Raw genomic sequence first — 17,512 nt, forward strand, 5'->3', positions numbered from 1 at the left:
TAGTCATGGAACATCAGCTGCCTGCCTATGGTCAGTGTTCTGTACGCATCCTGGCAGACGTGCATTGTAATGAGAGAGTTGAAGGTAATGCAATGACTTGTGGCTATTTATGGTGCACTCCTGTGCAGACTGGTGGCATGAGAATATGCGAAAAGGTGTTTTAAGATGTCTATGATTCATTTTAATAAAGAATATGAAGTGACTGTAATTGCTCCAAATAGGTTTGGAACATTGCAAGAAAACTTTTTGTGCTATTTCTGTATTTTGTGGTTTTTTGTACACTAATACTGTACACGTAAAGGTTGAGATTAACGACTAATTGTAAGTGGTTTGATTTTGATTTTCACAAGCCCTAGGGATTTTTTGTACTCTAATCATGAGCTGTTGTTTCTTTAAATTGCAGGTGAATCTATTTGGAAAGCTTTTTTCTTCACTCCAAACTTTGATCCAGAAGGCTCCAACGGTTGCTATAATTCCCACGTGTGCTATTGCTATGGAAGACTTGTCACACACCATAACCCACCGCTACTCTTTGATCTCTCCAGAGACCCCGGAGAGAAGAATCCACTAACACCAGAGACTGAACATCGTTTCTATGAAATCCTTGATGTCGTTCAACAAGCTGTAAACAACCATACAAAATCATTGCACATAGTCTCCAACCAGTTATCATGGGGTAATATCCTTTGGAAGCCCTGGCTTCAGTTATGTTGCTCGTCCTTCTTTCTGTCTTGTTACTGTGACCATGAGTCAGAAGAAAAAGTAAGCTTGCCTAAGGCATGACACCTCTGAAACACACACACATGCTTTTGGGATAAACATATCTGCAATTTTACCTACAATCATTGGAACAAGCAGTATTGGTAGATTGTTTGCTTGAACCACTACAATACCTAACCTTTTACAATCCCACTGGGGCTCCTAGGACTCTATCATAGGTTTATAGTATCTGCTGGAATCCCAAATCCTACTATATAGGGTAAACCATCTTTTAAATACACCATTTCCAAATATTTTGGGGGGAGGGAAAACCACTCCTGGACCCTCCATTCCAGAAGAAAGAGTATGTTCCGGAGTAGAGCAACCCTTTCTACCCTTAGAATCATAGACTGTCAGGGATGGAAGGGACCTCAGGAGGTCATCTAATCCAAACCCCTGCTCAAAGCAGGACTGATCCCCAAGTAAATCATCCCAGCCAGGGCTTTGTCAAGCCTGACCTTAAAAACTTCTAAGGAAGGAGATTCCACCACCTCCCTTGGCACGGTTCCTTTCTCATGCAATGTTTGCATGAAGCAGGGGTGCCTGCCATACTCGCAGACGGTCAAGCTGTAGTCACTCTACAGAGAGCACTATTTCTTAAGACCTCTGACTCCATCTGTGTTCACAAGCTTTGAAGGTATGTAACTACAGCTTCCAGCTCCAACTGTCACACATCGCTCCTGCCCCCACTGGTAACTATCATCTACTGTTAGGAGAGTATTTCAGCAAGAGAAAATTATAAAAAAGATACCACCGTGACGAGGGCTACAGAACTACCTAGACAGATGGACAAACAGACACAGAAACAGACAGATAAAGAAAGGATTTGTAGCAGCAATCATGACAAGCAATCAATGCTGCTATAAAACCAAAAATAGATGACTGACTATACAATACAACTTATGGATGACTACACAGTAACAGTTGCTCATATTTAACGGGACTAACAGATGATGTCACTTGCATTCCCCAGTTTCTGGGAGGGCAGATAGGAATGCTGAGCTGCTGACAGGCGGGAAGACAGAAAAGCAGGAAAAGGAGTGTGTCATATGAAGCCTTTTACAGCCACTAATCATGTGGAGAGGTCCAACTTGGCCCAGTCAACTGGATCCATCCTACTTCACTAACAAGGTCCATAATAACAATAAACACCCCAAAACAGGGTCCAAACACTGAATGGCCAATTCTGCCCAATCCATATGTCCAAACTCCAAACACAGGCCATGCCAAGAGGGTCTCTCTCTCTCAGTGGCTACTGTGGAAACCAGCTGTTTCACTGATGACAGAGAACTGCATTTTTTTTAAAGGTCTTGCTTCAAATGTTTGAAATTATTTGCTTTGAAAACCCCCTACAAAGTCTGTTGTTTTCTGAGAAGTCTAAACAAAGTAGCTCAAATTTACCCAAGGCTGAATATGTATACTCTGTATTCTTAATAAGGCCTGGGGAAATCTTTAGCACTTATGGGCTAATTTCAGTACCAGTATTTACTCTGTATCTTGTTCACTCACATTTTCTTTTCATTCTGCAGCAAAGCAAATTATTATTATTATTGGCAGATATTATGAACAGGAAAACATATCAGCAATATAAACTAAAATTATGTGATCCCTAATAATATGAGACTTTCACCTTATCACAGAAACCTAGTGAATTACTGTCCATCCAACAACATAATGCATTAAGGCAGGGGTCAACCTTCGGCACACAGTCCATCAGAGTAATCCGTTGGTGGGCCATGAGACATTTTGTTTATTTTGACCGTCTGCAGGCATGGCCCCACACAGTTCCCAGTGGCTGCAGTTTGCTGTTCCCGCCAAAGGGGGATGCAGGAAGCCGCAGGGGCGTGCTGACTGCTGCTTCCCGCAGCCCCCATTGGCCGGGAATGGTGAACTGCAGCCACTGGGAACTGCGGTGGGCCATGACTGCGGACAGTCAACATAAACAAAATGTCTGGCAGCCCGCCAGCGGATTACCCTGATGGGCCACAGGCCGAAGGTTGCCAACCCCTGCATTAAGTTAAGGGTTCTCAAACTGAGGGTTGTGAGCTGTCAGCCCCCAGGCGGTTGGGCTCCAGCTGTCAGCCCCACACCTGGCTGACTCCGAAGCCCATGCGTGCACCCAGCTCTGCAGACAGCACCACCATCAGCAGCAGCACAGAATTAAGGGTGGCAATGGGACACTAAGACATCTGTGAAAAGTGATATTTACAAAGTTTCTTCACCCCACGCCCAGCACTAAATAGTAACTATGAAAAAAATAGCTTTCCTGCTTATCACAATGATTAGATAAAAATGTATTTTAGTCTTAATATAAAAGAGGTGAGAAAAGGCAAATTCATTTTAAACAATAGGGTTATAAATTTAGCATTTAAAATGTATTTTTAATTTATAAGGGGGGGGTCTCATTCAGAGACTTGCTGTGTGAAAGGGGTCACCAGCACAAAAAGTGCGAGAGCTACTGCATTAGGGGGTTTCTGGTGGTATTAGCAAGTCCCTAACACAATATGATCTTTGCTGATATTAACACTCAAAAACTACATTTAGCTAATATTAAAGTTGTAACACCGTTTTTTCGAGCTGCCTGTCATGGTAATATATGTTTTGATTTAGAGTCTAGCCCTCTGCCTATTATAACCTAGTGTTTTATTTGCCTTTTTAATGAAACTCATGCACTGAAGCTCAAGGTTTCACAGATTTATCCATGGCATCCATACATTTTTCCTGGTAAGTATGGTGTCATATTTCCCATATTCCCTATTTTGGATGGTTCATTGCAGATTTATCATTGTGCAGTTTTTCTAAATGTTATGCCATGCATGCCATCTGTAGGTTGACAATAACATAGCAAGATCCTGTGTATTGTGACAAGTCAGGTCCAATAACTCCCTGATAACCAATGTGGGCTATTTATATTACAGCTGAAAAGTCATGAGATGGCCATTCAGCTTGGTTTCCTGTCTGCTTTATTAAATCACAGCACATACATGATAAATTTAGCAACAAAGAAATCTGTTTATGCTTGTTTTACTGCAAGTACTTTTCGACTGTCATCTATGGGAACTTTTCAAGCATGAGTGTATGCAACATTATACGTTCTCATACATTTCTTGCTTACTATGCAGTGATGTATTCAGCTGAGCTATTTTACATTGTTGAACCCATCTTTGTCCTCAGAATTCCCTAGCTGTGACCTCAATAAGACTCTCAATGGATACTCTTAAAAACGTCCATATCTTCTTCCTTTCCTCTGGCAGTTGCCCAGCTTGGTATCTTTTTTTTCTGCATGATGCTGATTCAACTGTTCCTTTTTAGATGCAGAGAGGTAATGACCAAGAGCAGTAATTCCTCCACCCACCTCTTTGATCTCTTTTCCCCAACTGAATTAGGACTGTCCAATACCCCCTTTTTCTTGAAATCATCCAGGTCTTTCTGATCTCCATGCCTAGGAGCTTTACACACCTCAAATTCTTCCTCGCCCCTTTCCATTTGTCTCCATATCTATTCCAATCACCACAGTAAAAAGAAATCTTTTTGAATAGATGCAGTTTTCTGAGCTCTACTACTTTAATCCTCTACTTATTAGTTAAGGTCTAATAAGAATGCTTAAGTTAACTGTATATTATAACATCAAAGATGTTTAAAAAAACATGGACAGTTGAAGTTATTTCTTGTTTGTGCCACATTTCATGTTTACAAAAATATGATTTAATTTTTTGACACTGAAAATAAAATCTGCAATCTAATTTTATAATTGTTACTTCAATAAAATTGTATTAAGAATTACACTATATTTTTCAGCAGTTATATTGGATGCTATTTTGTTTAGTGCTTAATAAAATAATCCCCCCACATTACAAATGTATTGTATCTTTCAGTGGCATATCAGATCCTGATAATTAAAACAGTCTTGTATGTATGCAGAATAAAAAGTGAAGTACAATGTACCATCTTGTATAGTAGCATCATCTGCACTAATAAGGCAAAGTTTGTTTTTCACTATGGTTTGATGGTGGCTCATGCATAAATTCTATTATTTATTAATGAGAAATGTGTGAGAAAAGCTTGCTCCTGCACTGCTTTGAGATTGTCTCTTCCACCCCTATAGTTTAATTGTTCTAGCTGTACAAATGCTTTAACATGGTACAGGGTAGCAGCCTAGGTCAATTTGAATGTATGCTTGGCTTCAGAGGAAAGATGGTCTACTGGTTAGTGCACTATCTAACTACCCCTGGACTTCAAATGTATGAGTAGTACCATTACTTGAAGTTTAGCATGTGTGAGATCAGGGTCTAAAAGAGAGATAACAGATGGCTAAAAAAGAAAGGCACTGGGAGACTCAGAGAAAGGTATTAATTAGATTTCTTTAAAGTACATTTAATCTTACTCTCTTCTTCTTTTTGTGGGCAAGGGGGAGCCAGTGGAGAGATTTGAATAATAGTTCCAAAGTTGAACATAGTAGCACAGGGAAAGAGAAATTAACAGGTAAAATGCACATTGATGAAATTATGCAGATAATTAATAATATAATTAATAATATTTAATTATGATTGAAAGTGCACAGACACGTTGGACCTCTGCATAATTAAACAAAGGTGGCAATTTGAATATGAATCTTTTCAGCCTTGCAATAGTTTCCAAAGGAACCTTCCAGCACATGCATTTACACTGTAAATCAAAGCCCTGTATTTCGGAATACAATAACATTAATAATCCAAAGGAAAGGATTTGTAATGAAAATTTGGTTTTGCATTCAGAATTTTGATATTTTATTCGTTCCAGATTAACTAAATGTAAGGCAATTAAACATTTTCCTTGGATGCTTTCAAAGCCATATTGAAAGACCTGCAGGGAGGGTGTGGAGGAAGAGACAGAGTATCAATCCCTCATAGCTTTTTAGTGCAGTAATTAGGGCACTCACCTGGGAAATGGAAGATGCCTGGTTTAAGTTCCTCCTCCACCCAAAGGGGAGAAGGGATTTGAACAAGGCTCTTCTACCTCTCATGTGAGTGCCTTAACAACTGGCCTATAGAATAGTATGGTGGTGGGGGTCCCCTCAGTTTCTCCTGTTGAAGCTGTCTCCTTTCCTCCCACCCCACTGCTGATTCTTGCAAAAACATCATAGGTGCCTATTACCAATAGACGGATTGCAGCAGAGAAACCCAAGCAGAAGGAGGTGGCTCCCTGCAACCCAGATGTAGGTGCTGAACTCCCTGACAGGATGGGGCTTAGGACACACCCCTCACCTTGGTATCTCTCATTGGTTAGCTTAGGTGGGGAGCTTCCTAGCATGCTGCCTTTTGTGAATCCCTTTCTGAGATGTCTGTCTCTCCCCATTCATTGTATAGGGAGCCTAGGCACCAGACTCAGGCTTTGTAAATCCCAGACTTTTTCCAGGTGCCTAAATGTTAGGCATCATGATGCTCAGTGTCCTCATGCCTAAGTACCTGTGTCAACCTGGGCCATATGGTTTTAGCAATCAAAGTTAACACACTCAATTATACCTGTAAGTGTTTAGCCTTCAGAAAACTAATATGATGCGCCACTCCTAAATAACCGGACGTCCTCATTTTGCACAAGCTAATGCTTCCAGTAGCTCACATTGCAGTAATGTAAGCTGGAGAGTCAAAAGCATATAACAATATGGAGAACTCCACTTGTGAGAGGAATGGTCATGACCTCATGGACAAAGACAGGTTGAGAAAGACACTTCTGGCCACTTTCACAAGCTGAGAATACAGGACCTTTTGGCCAGGGTGTGGGGGCGGAGGGGGGCACGCGGGGGAGAGGTTTCCTGAATTTGGAAGCCTGTGACAAGTTGTCGGCATGAGAATTCTATAAACAGGGCAGACACCAGCTCCGTCACACCTTTTGTATGGTTTTTCCTTTCCACTAGCACAATCTATATCTTATATGAAAAGAGCTTCACAACTTCTGTCTTGACCAAGCATTTGCAAGCAGAGAAACTGAATGGTCTGGACCTGGTCAGCATACTAATGCACTGCAGCTCAATCTGCCACAGTAGCTAACCAGTCACACATGCTGAAGAAAAGAATGACAGAACAGAGTCCTGCATCATGGAGTACGAGAGAGGCCATGCACCCCCTGGAACTATTCAGAATGGCAAGCAGCACGCCACTGAAGTGTGAGTCCATCTGCCCCGCTAGGGACTGTGGATGAATTAGAGAGAAAGGAGTGACTTTGACTGCTTAAACAACTAGGAGTCCTTGTGGCGCGTTAGAGACTAACACATTATTTAGGCATAAGCTTTCATGGGCTATAACCCACTTTATCAGATGCATGGAGTGAAAAATACAGTAGGTAGGTATAAATATACAGCAGATGAAAAGATGGGAGTTGCCTTACGAAGTGGAGGGTCAGTGTTAACAAAGCCAATTCAATCAGGGTGGATGTGGCCCATTCCCAACAGTTGACAAGAAGGTCTCTGGTTCCTGGACAGCCACCAGCCAGACTGCCTCAGAGTCTGGGCCCTAGGAGCCATCAAATTCCCATGGCTTCCAGGCTTCCAGCTCCTCAGCACCTCGGAAACCCAGGCTCCCCAAGCTGCCCGGCATCCCAAGTGACAGGGTGCTGGGGCTCTGGGTAGCTCAGGGACCCTTCAAAATATTTAGAAAATATGAAACCAAATTTTATTTTCAATTTTTTAAAACAAAGTGTTGGGATTTGTGGTGCACAGGAAATCCTAACATTTATTTCTTCATAGAATCATAGAATATCAGGGTTGGAAGGGACCTCAGGAGGTCATCTAGTCCAACCCCCTGCTCAAAGCAGGACCAATCCCCAATTAAATCATCCCAGCCAGGGCTTTGTCAAGCCTGACCTTAAAAATCTCTAAGGAAGGAGATTCCACCACCTCCCTAAGTAACTCATTCCAGTGCTTCACCACCCTCCTAGTGAAAAAGTTTTTCCTAATATCCAACCTAAACCTCCCCCACTGCAACTTGAGACCATTACTCCTTGTTCTGTCATCTGCTACCACTGAGAACAGTCTAGAGCCATCCTCTTTGGAACCCCCTTTCAGGTAGTTGAAAGCAGCTATCAAATCCCCCCTCATTCGTCTCTTCTGAAGACTAAACATCCCCAGTTCCCTCAGCCTCTCCTCATAAGTCTCCAGCCCCCTAATCATTTTTGTTGCCCTCCGCTGGACGTTTTCCAATTTTTCCACATCCTTCTTGTGGTGTGGGGCCCAAAACTGGACACAGTACTCCAGATGAGGCCTCACTAATACCAAATAGAGGGGAATGATCATGTCCCTCGATCTTCTGGCAATGCTCCTACTTATACAGCCCAAAATGCCGTTAGCCTTCTTGGCAACAAGGGCACACTGTTGACTCATATCCAGCTTCTCGTCTACTGTAACCCATAGGTCCTTTTCTGCAGAACTGCTGCGTAGCCATTCGGTCCCTAGTCTGTAGCGGTGCATGGGATTCTTCCTTCCTATGTGCAGGTCTCTGCACTTGTCCTTGTTGAACCTCATCAGATTTCTTTTGGCCCAATCCTCTAATTGGGTGCAATCCACGCCATCCTCCAGATCTTTAATGAAGATATTGAACAAAACCGGCCCCAGGACCGACCCTTGGGTCACTCCGCTTGATACCGGCTGCCAACTAGACATGGAGCCATTGATCACTATCTGTTCAGCCCGATGGATTCCTTCCATTTCCGAATTTTATTTTATTTTATTTTATTTTGGAATTGCTTGTGGAATGGAAATTCTAGTTCTGGCCAGCTCTTCTGTTACTTTTGAAAATCACTTAATCACTTAGGCCAAGATCGTCAAAGATATCTAGGTGCCTAACTTCCCATTGATTTGAATTCCTTTGAGGATCTGGACCACAGGTCTTGCAACAGAGTGGCAAAACACCTCAATAGCTTTAAAATTCTGCTCTTAATTCTTTTCAGTGCTAATCAGACTAGGTTCCCTGGCTAAGTTGCTGTCTCATATCACATGGAATGGTGCCTAAAGTATTTTTCGTTAAGTTTAGAATTAAATTTAAAATAACAAATACAAAATATAGCTATGTTCTGCCAAACACATTTTTTTTTATTTTCCTTTGTGCTTTTGCTATTACATAGAGAAACACATTTTTTTTCTCTCGATAATATTGTATTATCCCTGGCTGGCATGAAAAACATTATGAAATGGTTGAAATTATTATGCACTGCTCTTTATTGTGACATTGATTGTGAGAGAATTTGGTGCAAACTTGCTGTTTGTAGCAATATTTATGATAAAAGGATGGAGCAAGAAAATGTCAAGTGCTTAGCAGACTCGCACAGGGCTTGCAAGAGAATAATTTTTCTTAGTATGCCCTCATCACTGCTGAATTAAAATAAGCTATCAAGAAAAAAAATTAAAAATGAGTTTTCCAGTCTGATGGTGATAAAAGAGATTACTCTAAGCATATTCCATATGTAAGAACTTCTTTGATTTTTTCTCGTTTTTAATCTCTTGTGCAGTTCCCCTTTAAAAAAAGACAATATAACCGGAGTTAAGAAAACCAACCTGCCATCAACAACTATGTGCTGATTGCCCTGTAATAGTCAATCTTATACTATCTTAGATAACACATTGGGAAGCATTTGATTAATGCCACTGTCCAGATAACTCTTTAAGCTCTAGGGAGATTGGTAGAGAGGAATTTCAGACCCTAACATCTCTCTGTCTGGTACATATGAAAAGCGCAGTTATCCAGTGTCATCTCATCACTCACTAGGGTTTTAAAAAACATTACTTTGCAAAAGGATCATCTGGATGCCCTAGCCTTCTCTCTGATGCTTGCTAAAAATAAACAGAGATTCTCTCTGACACTAAGATTTATGCTGCTGAACGACACCCCTCTTTGATTATCTTTCAGTGAAATTCAGTCATGAGAGGCCACCCTTAGCAGCTAGATGGCATTCTGCCCTTTCTGGAAATTAATGACAATGACAAAAGTGGTTTGCCAGCACTCAGGCAGCTGCATTAATGTGAATGGTGTGAATGCTGCAGATACTTAGTTTTGCCTATCAATTTGAAACACTCAATAGCAGAATATATAAAAGGCACTTTCCTTCATACTTTTAACTTAGGCTCAGTTCCATGTCTCTTGTATGAGTCTCTTTTTGCAAGAGGGGTTCAGACCCTCACAACCAGAATTCAACTTATGGCTTGAGAAACACAAGCTCTGTTAAACTGTTTGTTTCTGCTCCTCAGATATTTAAATGTGTTTTATGAATGCACAGATATCTCTGTGCAAGCATGGAGATTGCTGTACTGTAAGATTGTGTAATATTTCATTCACTTGTTAAACTCTTGTTAAGGGCCAGACACTGGCTTTAAGCCATGGTGCACATTGTGGGGAGATCTGGAGGGGAAGCAGTACAGCAGGAACCCCTGGAGGAATTCTTGCTGGTTCAGGTCAAAATTCCTCTTTGGGCTTCAGCTCAGCCACTCGTGGAAAACACACAGGGTGCATTCCCCACTCTTTCAGCTCTCTCTGTTGGCTACTGCTGAGGGAGTTGTGGGGCCCTAACCTTCATGGCCAGTGACATTAGCATGAAGTGCAAGGACTATAAATGTGGCTAGCCCTAGCACCTAGAAGATCTATGCATGTTGCACCTCATAAATGTGTTCAGACACCTCAGATTCCCAGAAAGGGGCCCCTGTGGTCATACCCTGACATCTCAGATTCCCTAATGCAAAGAAGATGGAGGCTTGGACTCAGAGTACTATCTTCAGGAGCTGAAAAGATGGCGGTAAGAGAACTGCACTTTCTATTTTAAAGCAGATGTATAGAGAGGGCATTCCCCTTGCAATAGGGTGACCAGATAGCAAGTGTAAAAAATAGGGACAAGGGGTGGGGGGTAACAGGTGCCTATATAAGAAAAAGCCCCCAAAATCAGGACCGTCCCTGTAAAATCGGGACATCTGGTAACCCTACCTTGCAAGGCGGCAGTGGCTGCTGCCATTGCTGCTAGCAGAAAAAGTGGCCCTCCATTTCCTGAGGGATTGCTATGAATTCATGTTTGTGCATTTTGAAGTTTGTATTAAAAGCCTAGAGGAACCAAGAGCCTCTATGAAAGGCTTTGAATTTAATGGAAGTTAGGTGCCTAAACAGCTGTAAAAAGCTGGCCCTTTGTGTTGGTTCTCTGAATAAATTACCAGACTCCTTTCCCCAAAAGAGGTTTTTCCCTTTTGTGCTTTAAAAGGGGGTCTCCTATTATTCAGGGGAAGGACTTTAGCACCTGGAATTGCCATCCTTACGTATTCATGCAGAATCAGCTGTGATTTAACCCTAAGGATTTTAGCTCATGTAACCTTCAGCATCCACTGTAACTCAGTGGAGAAGTTATGACTGGCAGAATTTTAAAGAATTGCCACCGTTATATAGGTCAAGCAATTTATTTTTAAGGTCATACTAATCATTCTGTATGCCAACATTTTAATTATTGTACTAAGATGAGATATTTCAATTAGAATAGAATTCTGCCAGCAGTAAATTAAGCTGTTTTCCAATTTGCATTTTCTGCTAACATCAGTTATAAATGTGAGATGTATCAAATCACTTGGGTTTGAAATACACTACTCAACTTCTGTAAAGTGCCCTTTACCACCTAAATGCCCGTGCCCATAATACTGTGTGCACACATTTTCCCTCTTCTTATAGAAACAGAGATTCTCCCCAGGCTAGCAAATAGATAAACTGCAACACAAGTACTCATGACAGAGATATTTGTAGGGATCAGTCTTCTGAATGTTTTAATTTAGTCAGTTTCTTAGGGTAAGTAAAATTTGTTTAACATACTATAATGCAGCATGAGGCAAGGTAAGTTCTTAAGTTACAGAGCCTTTCTAATAATTTTATTGTATCTGTTTCCTTTTTCCATTCAGTACTGTTGCTTGATTGAGCTCATATATTTGTTAAAACATGGGCAGTAAGGCCCGGGTCGGGCAAAGCACTTAAGTACATACTTAACTTTAAATATGTGAGTCATCCTGTTGACATGCTCAAGTGCTTTGCAGGATCAGGGCATGTATTTCCAAGAGGAGAACTGACTGTTGCATTACTGACTGTGGGATTACTGAGACAAAGTGGGTGCAGTAGTATCTTTTATTGGACCAACTTCTGTCAAATATATTACCTTACCAACCTTGTCTCTCTAACAGCCTGAGACCAATAACACTACACACAACACTACACACAACAATGGAAGATGTTGAATTGCTGTCACTTTACTTTCACTGGCCAATAGATTTAACTTATTCTAAAATAAAATAATAATAAATAGTTATTTATGTTTTAATTTCCAAATCTCTCCCACTTCAGGGGGTACATTTCAGCCATTTGTTACCTTACCCCCAAATCTTCTCTTGGTAGAAATACAGAGGTAAACCAACGTTTTCAAAAAATCCCAACTCAATACACAATCATTTCTGTTACTAAGATACAGTTTACAGGAGAGATTGTAAAGCTGAATATATTGGTAAAAATAATTAGGCTTTCCGTAAAGGATAAGTCCAAATACAGCAGGCAGCAGCCAAAGTCAGCCACTATCCAGCTATAAAGTGTACCCTCATTAATGGGTCACAGAAAAGAACACTCAATCTGCTAAACCAGTCCCCAGAGGAAAAAATTTTAAATGAGAAATGAAGGTAGCCTTTTATACATGCATAGCTAGGAACCTGCTAAACCCAGCATTTACCACTATCACAATGGCTTATTGCTCAGTGGAAATAAAACATACTTGACTGTACAATGAATAGATAAAAGATAGCATAAAATAGATAAAAGAATCAGCTATTAGAATCAGATAAATATCAAGAGAAGAATTTAAAAAAATACAGTACCAGCACCGTAGTCCTTCACGGAATGGAAAGAAAGAAACAAAGTAGGAAGGTCCAGAACAGAAATAAGAAAAAATTACAACTATTACTCTGTGTAACATCCCAGGAAGGAATCTTTATCATCTCGTTCCACCAGCCAGGGGAGACATATGCCTGGTTTGACATTCATTATCTTTGCTACTACCTTCTGCATGACTGAGAATGGGGGAAACACCCAGGACCTGAAAAAGCCTCACACTCTGCTGCCTTTTTATATGGGAATGTAGAACAAAGATTAGGGCTTTGTGACTGTGAGAGCTGTTGAAGAGATCCAGCTGTGGAGCCCCTTCACTGGTCCTACAGCTGGAAGAAAATCCCTGGAATGCTTTCTTCTACAGAACTTGACACCTAGACAGGGCATCAGCGGTTGTCAGATTGTCTGACCTGGGAAAGTGCTGAGCAGTCAGGCTGATTTTTTTTTTTGTTCTGATAAATGTCTGCATTTGTGTGGTCAGATTGGTGGTCATCTACTTTCACCTGGCCCCATCAGCTTGGTCAGGTATGCTGCCACCATGCCATCGTCTGATAGCAACTTTCTGTGGCTGTCCTAGGCAAGGTATAATCCACACAACTAAGACTACAAATAGCTTTTCCTTTTCTCATCTCTTTTTAGGATGCACTAACGTACAACTTGTGAAAAAAGACAGCCAGGAGGTTTAAGGCAAACAGCACCAAACAGTCCATGGATAGCTTTCCTCTCGTTATTGTGAAAATGTACCCTCCAAGGCCTGCATGAAGGCTACCATGTCCTCAGGGAGACCCAGAGCTGCAGCCACAGTGAACTTGTTGAACGTGGATGGAGCAATGCAGAAGGGAGGCACAGGAGAGGTAGAGACCTTCAGATGGGAGGTGGTAGGGCAGTGGAAGCAGAGGCACGCATACTATCTATGCAAATCTTCTCAAGAGGGAAGGGAGCAGTTTAGAGTGTCCATATTCTTATGGAGCCAGCAGAGTGTCTTCCATAACTAGCCCTTCCTCATTTCCTGAATGAAAAGAAATAATTATTTAATCAACATTTAACCAAACCACTCTGGTTGATTTTTAAATAGGGCTGATTAGACAACCAATAATGATAGGGTTAATTAAATCTCATGGTGTAAGACGTATGCTGACTGACTGTAGGGATCAGGAAGGAATTCATAACCTAACCACCACTCTACCTACCTTCACAACATTTTATACTTGGATGGATGGCTTATTTTTGTTTGGTTTGTTCTTTAGTCTTGTTCTGAAGAGGAAATTTTAGGCAGTGCCAAAGGCAGACTTGCTGGACTAATGCTATGATCCAGGATGGCAAATCTAATATGCCTATGTTTCTAAGAATAATATAGGAACAGAACTGAATTTTTTTCAGAGAAGTTCCAAGTACTTACAGTACTTCAGGCAAGAGCAAGTATTTGTCAGTGGATTAATAAGCATACCTTCTTTTAACAAAATTGCTATTTTCCTTTTAAATAGAATGAGGAAAAGGCTTTGTAAGAACCCTAAGGGTTTCAGTCATGGCTTTTCTCGGACTTGTTCAGTGTTTTCCTCACTATTCTCTATGGGCATTTCCTTCCATGCCTCTTACATCTTGAACTACGTACCCTTTGACAAAAATTAAAATCTACATAAGCCTCCAAACATTCATTCTAGTATTAGTAGTCCATACACACTGCATCCAATGCAGCATACCAATTGCTGTGTCAGGCTATGTTTTTCAAGATACTCCTGAGGAAGAGCAACAGTAAGTTCACAGACTTTATGCAACCAATCACAACAACAACCACAACCAAACCAGGGACCTGCTTTTCAGAAAGTGGATTCTTTCTGTGTATGTGCAAACATATGGATGTTCTGTTTTCAAGCACTAACAACTGGAAATAGTTTCAAATTACATAATTTATTTATTTCTTTTAAAAACATAGGGAAATTCCATTAAAAACATCCTAAATTTAGAGAGCCTTAAGTTTCCACTGTTAAGCATTACAAGGTCTGGAATTGCTGGAGTTAAGTTTGCACATGCACCCTTTGCTCTTCTCCTTCTCTGTGTGAGTTCTAATTCAGCCTGTAATGACATGATCACATACCCTCTCAAATACTATCATACATCCTTATACAATTTTGACACTCTTATATAGTGTGCTCTATCAAGTGCTCAGTGATTGAGGCAAAGACTCTGCAATAGGTAAGTGTATAGTGACTATGCATGTTACACGATACACCTTACATTTTATTCCCATCATCATTCTAGGTAGTAGAAAAAAATAGTTTCTAATTAGGTAATCATGTCCTAATCTTCAGATGGTGTAAACTGATGTAGTGTCAATTCTGTCCACTGAAGTGTAGTATCAGAGCGAAGTCAGTGAAGCTACACAATTTTACACAGCCAAGCATCTGGCCCACAATTGTAACATATCATTATGACCTTTTTACAAGGAATGCTCCCATATGTATTTTATGAGCTATTAAAATTATTTTCATTATAGAGCATTGCTAATTTATCAGGATACAGTTGTGTTGTCGTAAGACTGAAACATGACCCAGATTTATGTGGCTGCAAGGGACGGATAACCCTGGAAATGGACTCTGTTCCTGTCTGTCCAGGATGTTAAGGATGGATGAGCCTGCAGAACATAAGGAGCACATAAAGAATATAGGGAGAAGACCACTGGAAAATCCATGTATATGTTTCTGAAACTTTCAGCCTGTGTATCTATCTAGACCACAAGTGAGAGCAAGGGATTTTAATGTTTGAGCAACAGAATTTCCAAGTCTTAGGCATTATTAATTTATCTTAACAAAAATAGCATGGGGACGTCAAGATTCATTAGACATTTTAATAGCATATTAATTTATTTAAGGACTGTCACACCATGAAGCCTACCCAATGTAACTGATTGTTTTGAAGAGATAATTTACTGTCTACATGTTCCACTAATCACCTCAAATGAAAATCATGTCTAATGATCACAGATTCAGTGCCTGGTTACTTTAACAATGTTTCAATATTCATTTACATTTGTTTTTCCTAATTGGAATTAATTGGAATAAATATGTGTCAAACAGTTAAAAAGTCAGTAACCTAATTTTGGGGGAAAGATACATTGCATTCACCCTGAAGTGCCTGGCTGTGTTTTTCTTCTTCTGTTTTGCCCTGTGGACTTTGTTTAGATTATATGACAACCATCAACTGCCAAACGTGCCCTTGCCCTTTTGCTAAATCCAGTAGCAATCCTGGAATATGTTAACCCTAGAATTTAAACCCTTAAGGTTTATTTCATTTTAATGGTAAAATAAGAGAAATGACTAATATAACAGTCCCTTAAAATGTAAATGATTTATAATTAATCAGCTCATGTTATTGAGTGTATATTGCCTGGTATAAATGTTCTGTTTTTCACAGGGATAGGACCAGTAGTAACACCTAAGACAAAGCAAAGACTAGGCAAGTGTTCCTTTAGCCTATCCATACACCTCTGCCTATGCACTACTGTGCTGGCCTATAGAATACTTGGGTCTCTCTTAAGGAGAGGTTGCCAATTTATTAAAATGATGTGATATGGATAAATGTCCACCAAACTCATTTTCACCTGTGATCTAAGGTAGGATTTATTCCCAGTTCTCCAAAGGTGAAGAGATAATACATTCATTTATTGGAAGAAATGGCTGCAAGATTCATGTTCTTCAAGAACCATGAAAAATGAAGCTGATTGTCATGATTTTGCACGGCTGAAGTGAAGAGTGGTTGCATCTGAAGAAGTGGATTTTTTACCCACAAAATCTTATGCCCAAATAAATCTGTTAGTCTTTAAAGTGCCACCGGACACCTTGTTGTTTTTGTGGATACAGACTAACATGGCTACCCCTCTGATAAGTGATTGTTTTATGTTTGTTCATTTGTGCCCTTGTTGCCAAGAAGGCTAACAGCATTTTGGGATGTATAAGGAGAATTGCCAGCAGATCGAGGGGCATGATTATTCCCCTCTATTTGGCATTGGTGAGGCCTCATATGGAATACTGTGTCCAGTTTTGGGCCCCACACTACAAGAAGGACATGGAAAAATTGGAAAGACTCCAGCTTAGAGCAACAAAAATGATTAGGGGGCTGGAGCACATGATTTATGAGGAGAGGCTGAGGGAACTGGGATTATTAAGTCTACAGAAGAGAAGAAGGAGGGGGGATTTGATAGCTGCTTTCAACTACCTGAAAGGGGGTTCCAAAGAGGATGGCTCTAGACTGTTCTCAGTGGTAGCAGATGACAGAACAAGGAGTAATGGTCTCAAGTTGCAGTGCGGGAGGTTTAGGTTGGATATTAGGAAAAACTTTTTCACTAGAAGGGTGGTGAAGCACTGGAATGGATTACCTAGGGAGGTGGTGGAATCTCCTTCCTTAGAGGTTTTTAAGGTCAGGCTTGACAAAGCCCTGGCTGGGATGATTTAGTTGGGGATTGGTCCTGCTTTGAGCAGGGGGTTGGACTTGATGACTTCCTGAGGTCCCTTCCAACCCTGATATTCTATGATTCTATGATTGTCAATTTGATTGGGCAAAATGTTACACAAGTACAGACCATGAAAGGAGTTTTAGCTTTTAAAGAAAAGCCTGAAAGAAAGTCAGAGTGACATGACAGAAAAGTTTTCCATGTAAAAGGTATTCACCAATTTCCCCCCTTTTAAATCCATAGTTTTTTTGCTCATTTTCACCAACAAAATGCATCTTCTTCCAAAGAAAAGAAAAACATATCTACCAACTTTGGAAAGCTATAAATCAGAGACATTTGGAATGGAAAATAGGAAATGGTAGGCATGGAATGTCAGATTAAGGCCTGGTCTTCGCTTCATCTACTGGGTAATAATATGGAAAGATGCCATGCATATAAAATTAAATTG

The 17,512-nt window shown here is 40.5% G+C and overlaps 1 protein-coding gene across 6 annotated transcripts in view; it reads left to right on the forward strand.

The window, feature by feature from the left end:
• STS (steroid sulfatase) overlaps positions 1–4,710 on the forward strand; it is a 176,982-nt gene extending 172,272 nt beyond the window's left edge. For 3 of the 6 annotated variants that reach the window (XM_043537779.1, XM_037899791.2, XM_043537777.1), the window contains exon 10: positions 404–4,710. In XM_043537779.1, the coding sequence (XP_043393714.1) occupies positions 404–783 (380 nt within the window). In that variant the 3' untranslated portion in view covers positions 784–4,710. The remainder of the gene's footprint in view (positions 1–403) is intronic. The other 3 variants (XM_043537774.1, XM_037899795.2, XM_043537775.1) reach the window with 1 other exon arrangement.
• The last annotated feature ends 12,802 nt before the right edge of the window (positions 4,711–17,512 follow it).

This window comes from Chelonia mydas, chromosome 1 (assembly GCF_015237465.2).
Source record: "Chelonia mydas isolate rCheMyd1 chromosome 1, rCheMyd1.pri.v2, whole genome shotgun sequence".
NCBI lineage: Eukaryota > Metazoa > Chordata > Testudines > Cheloniidae > Chelonia > Chelonia mydas.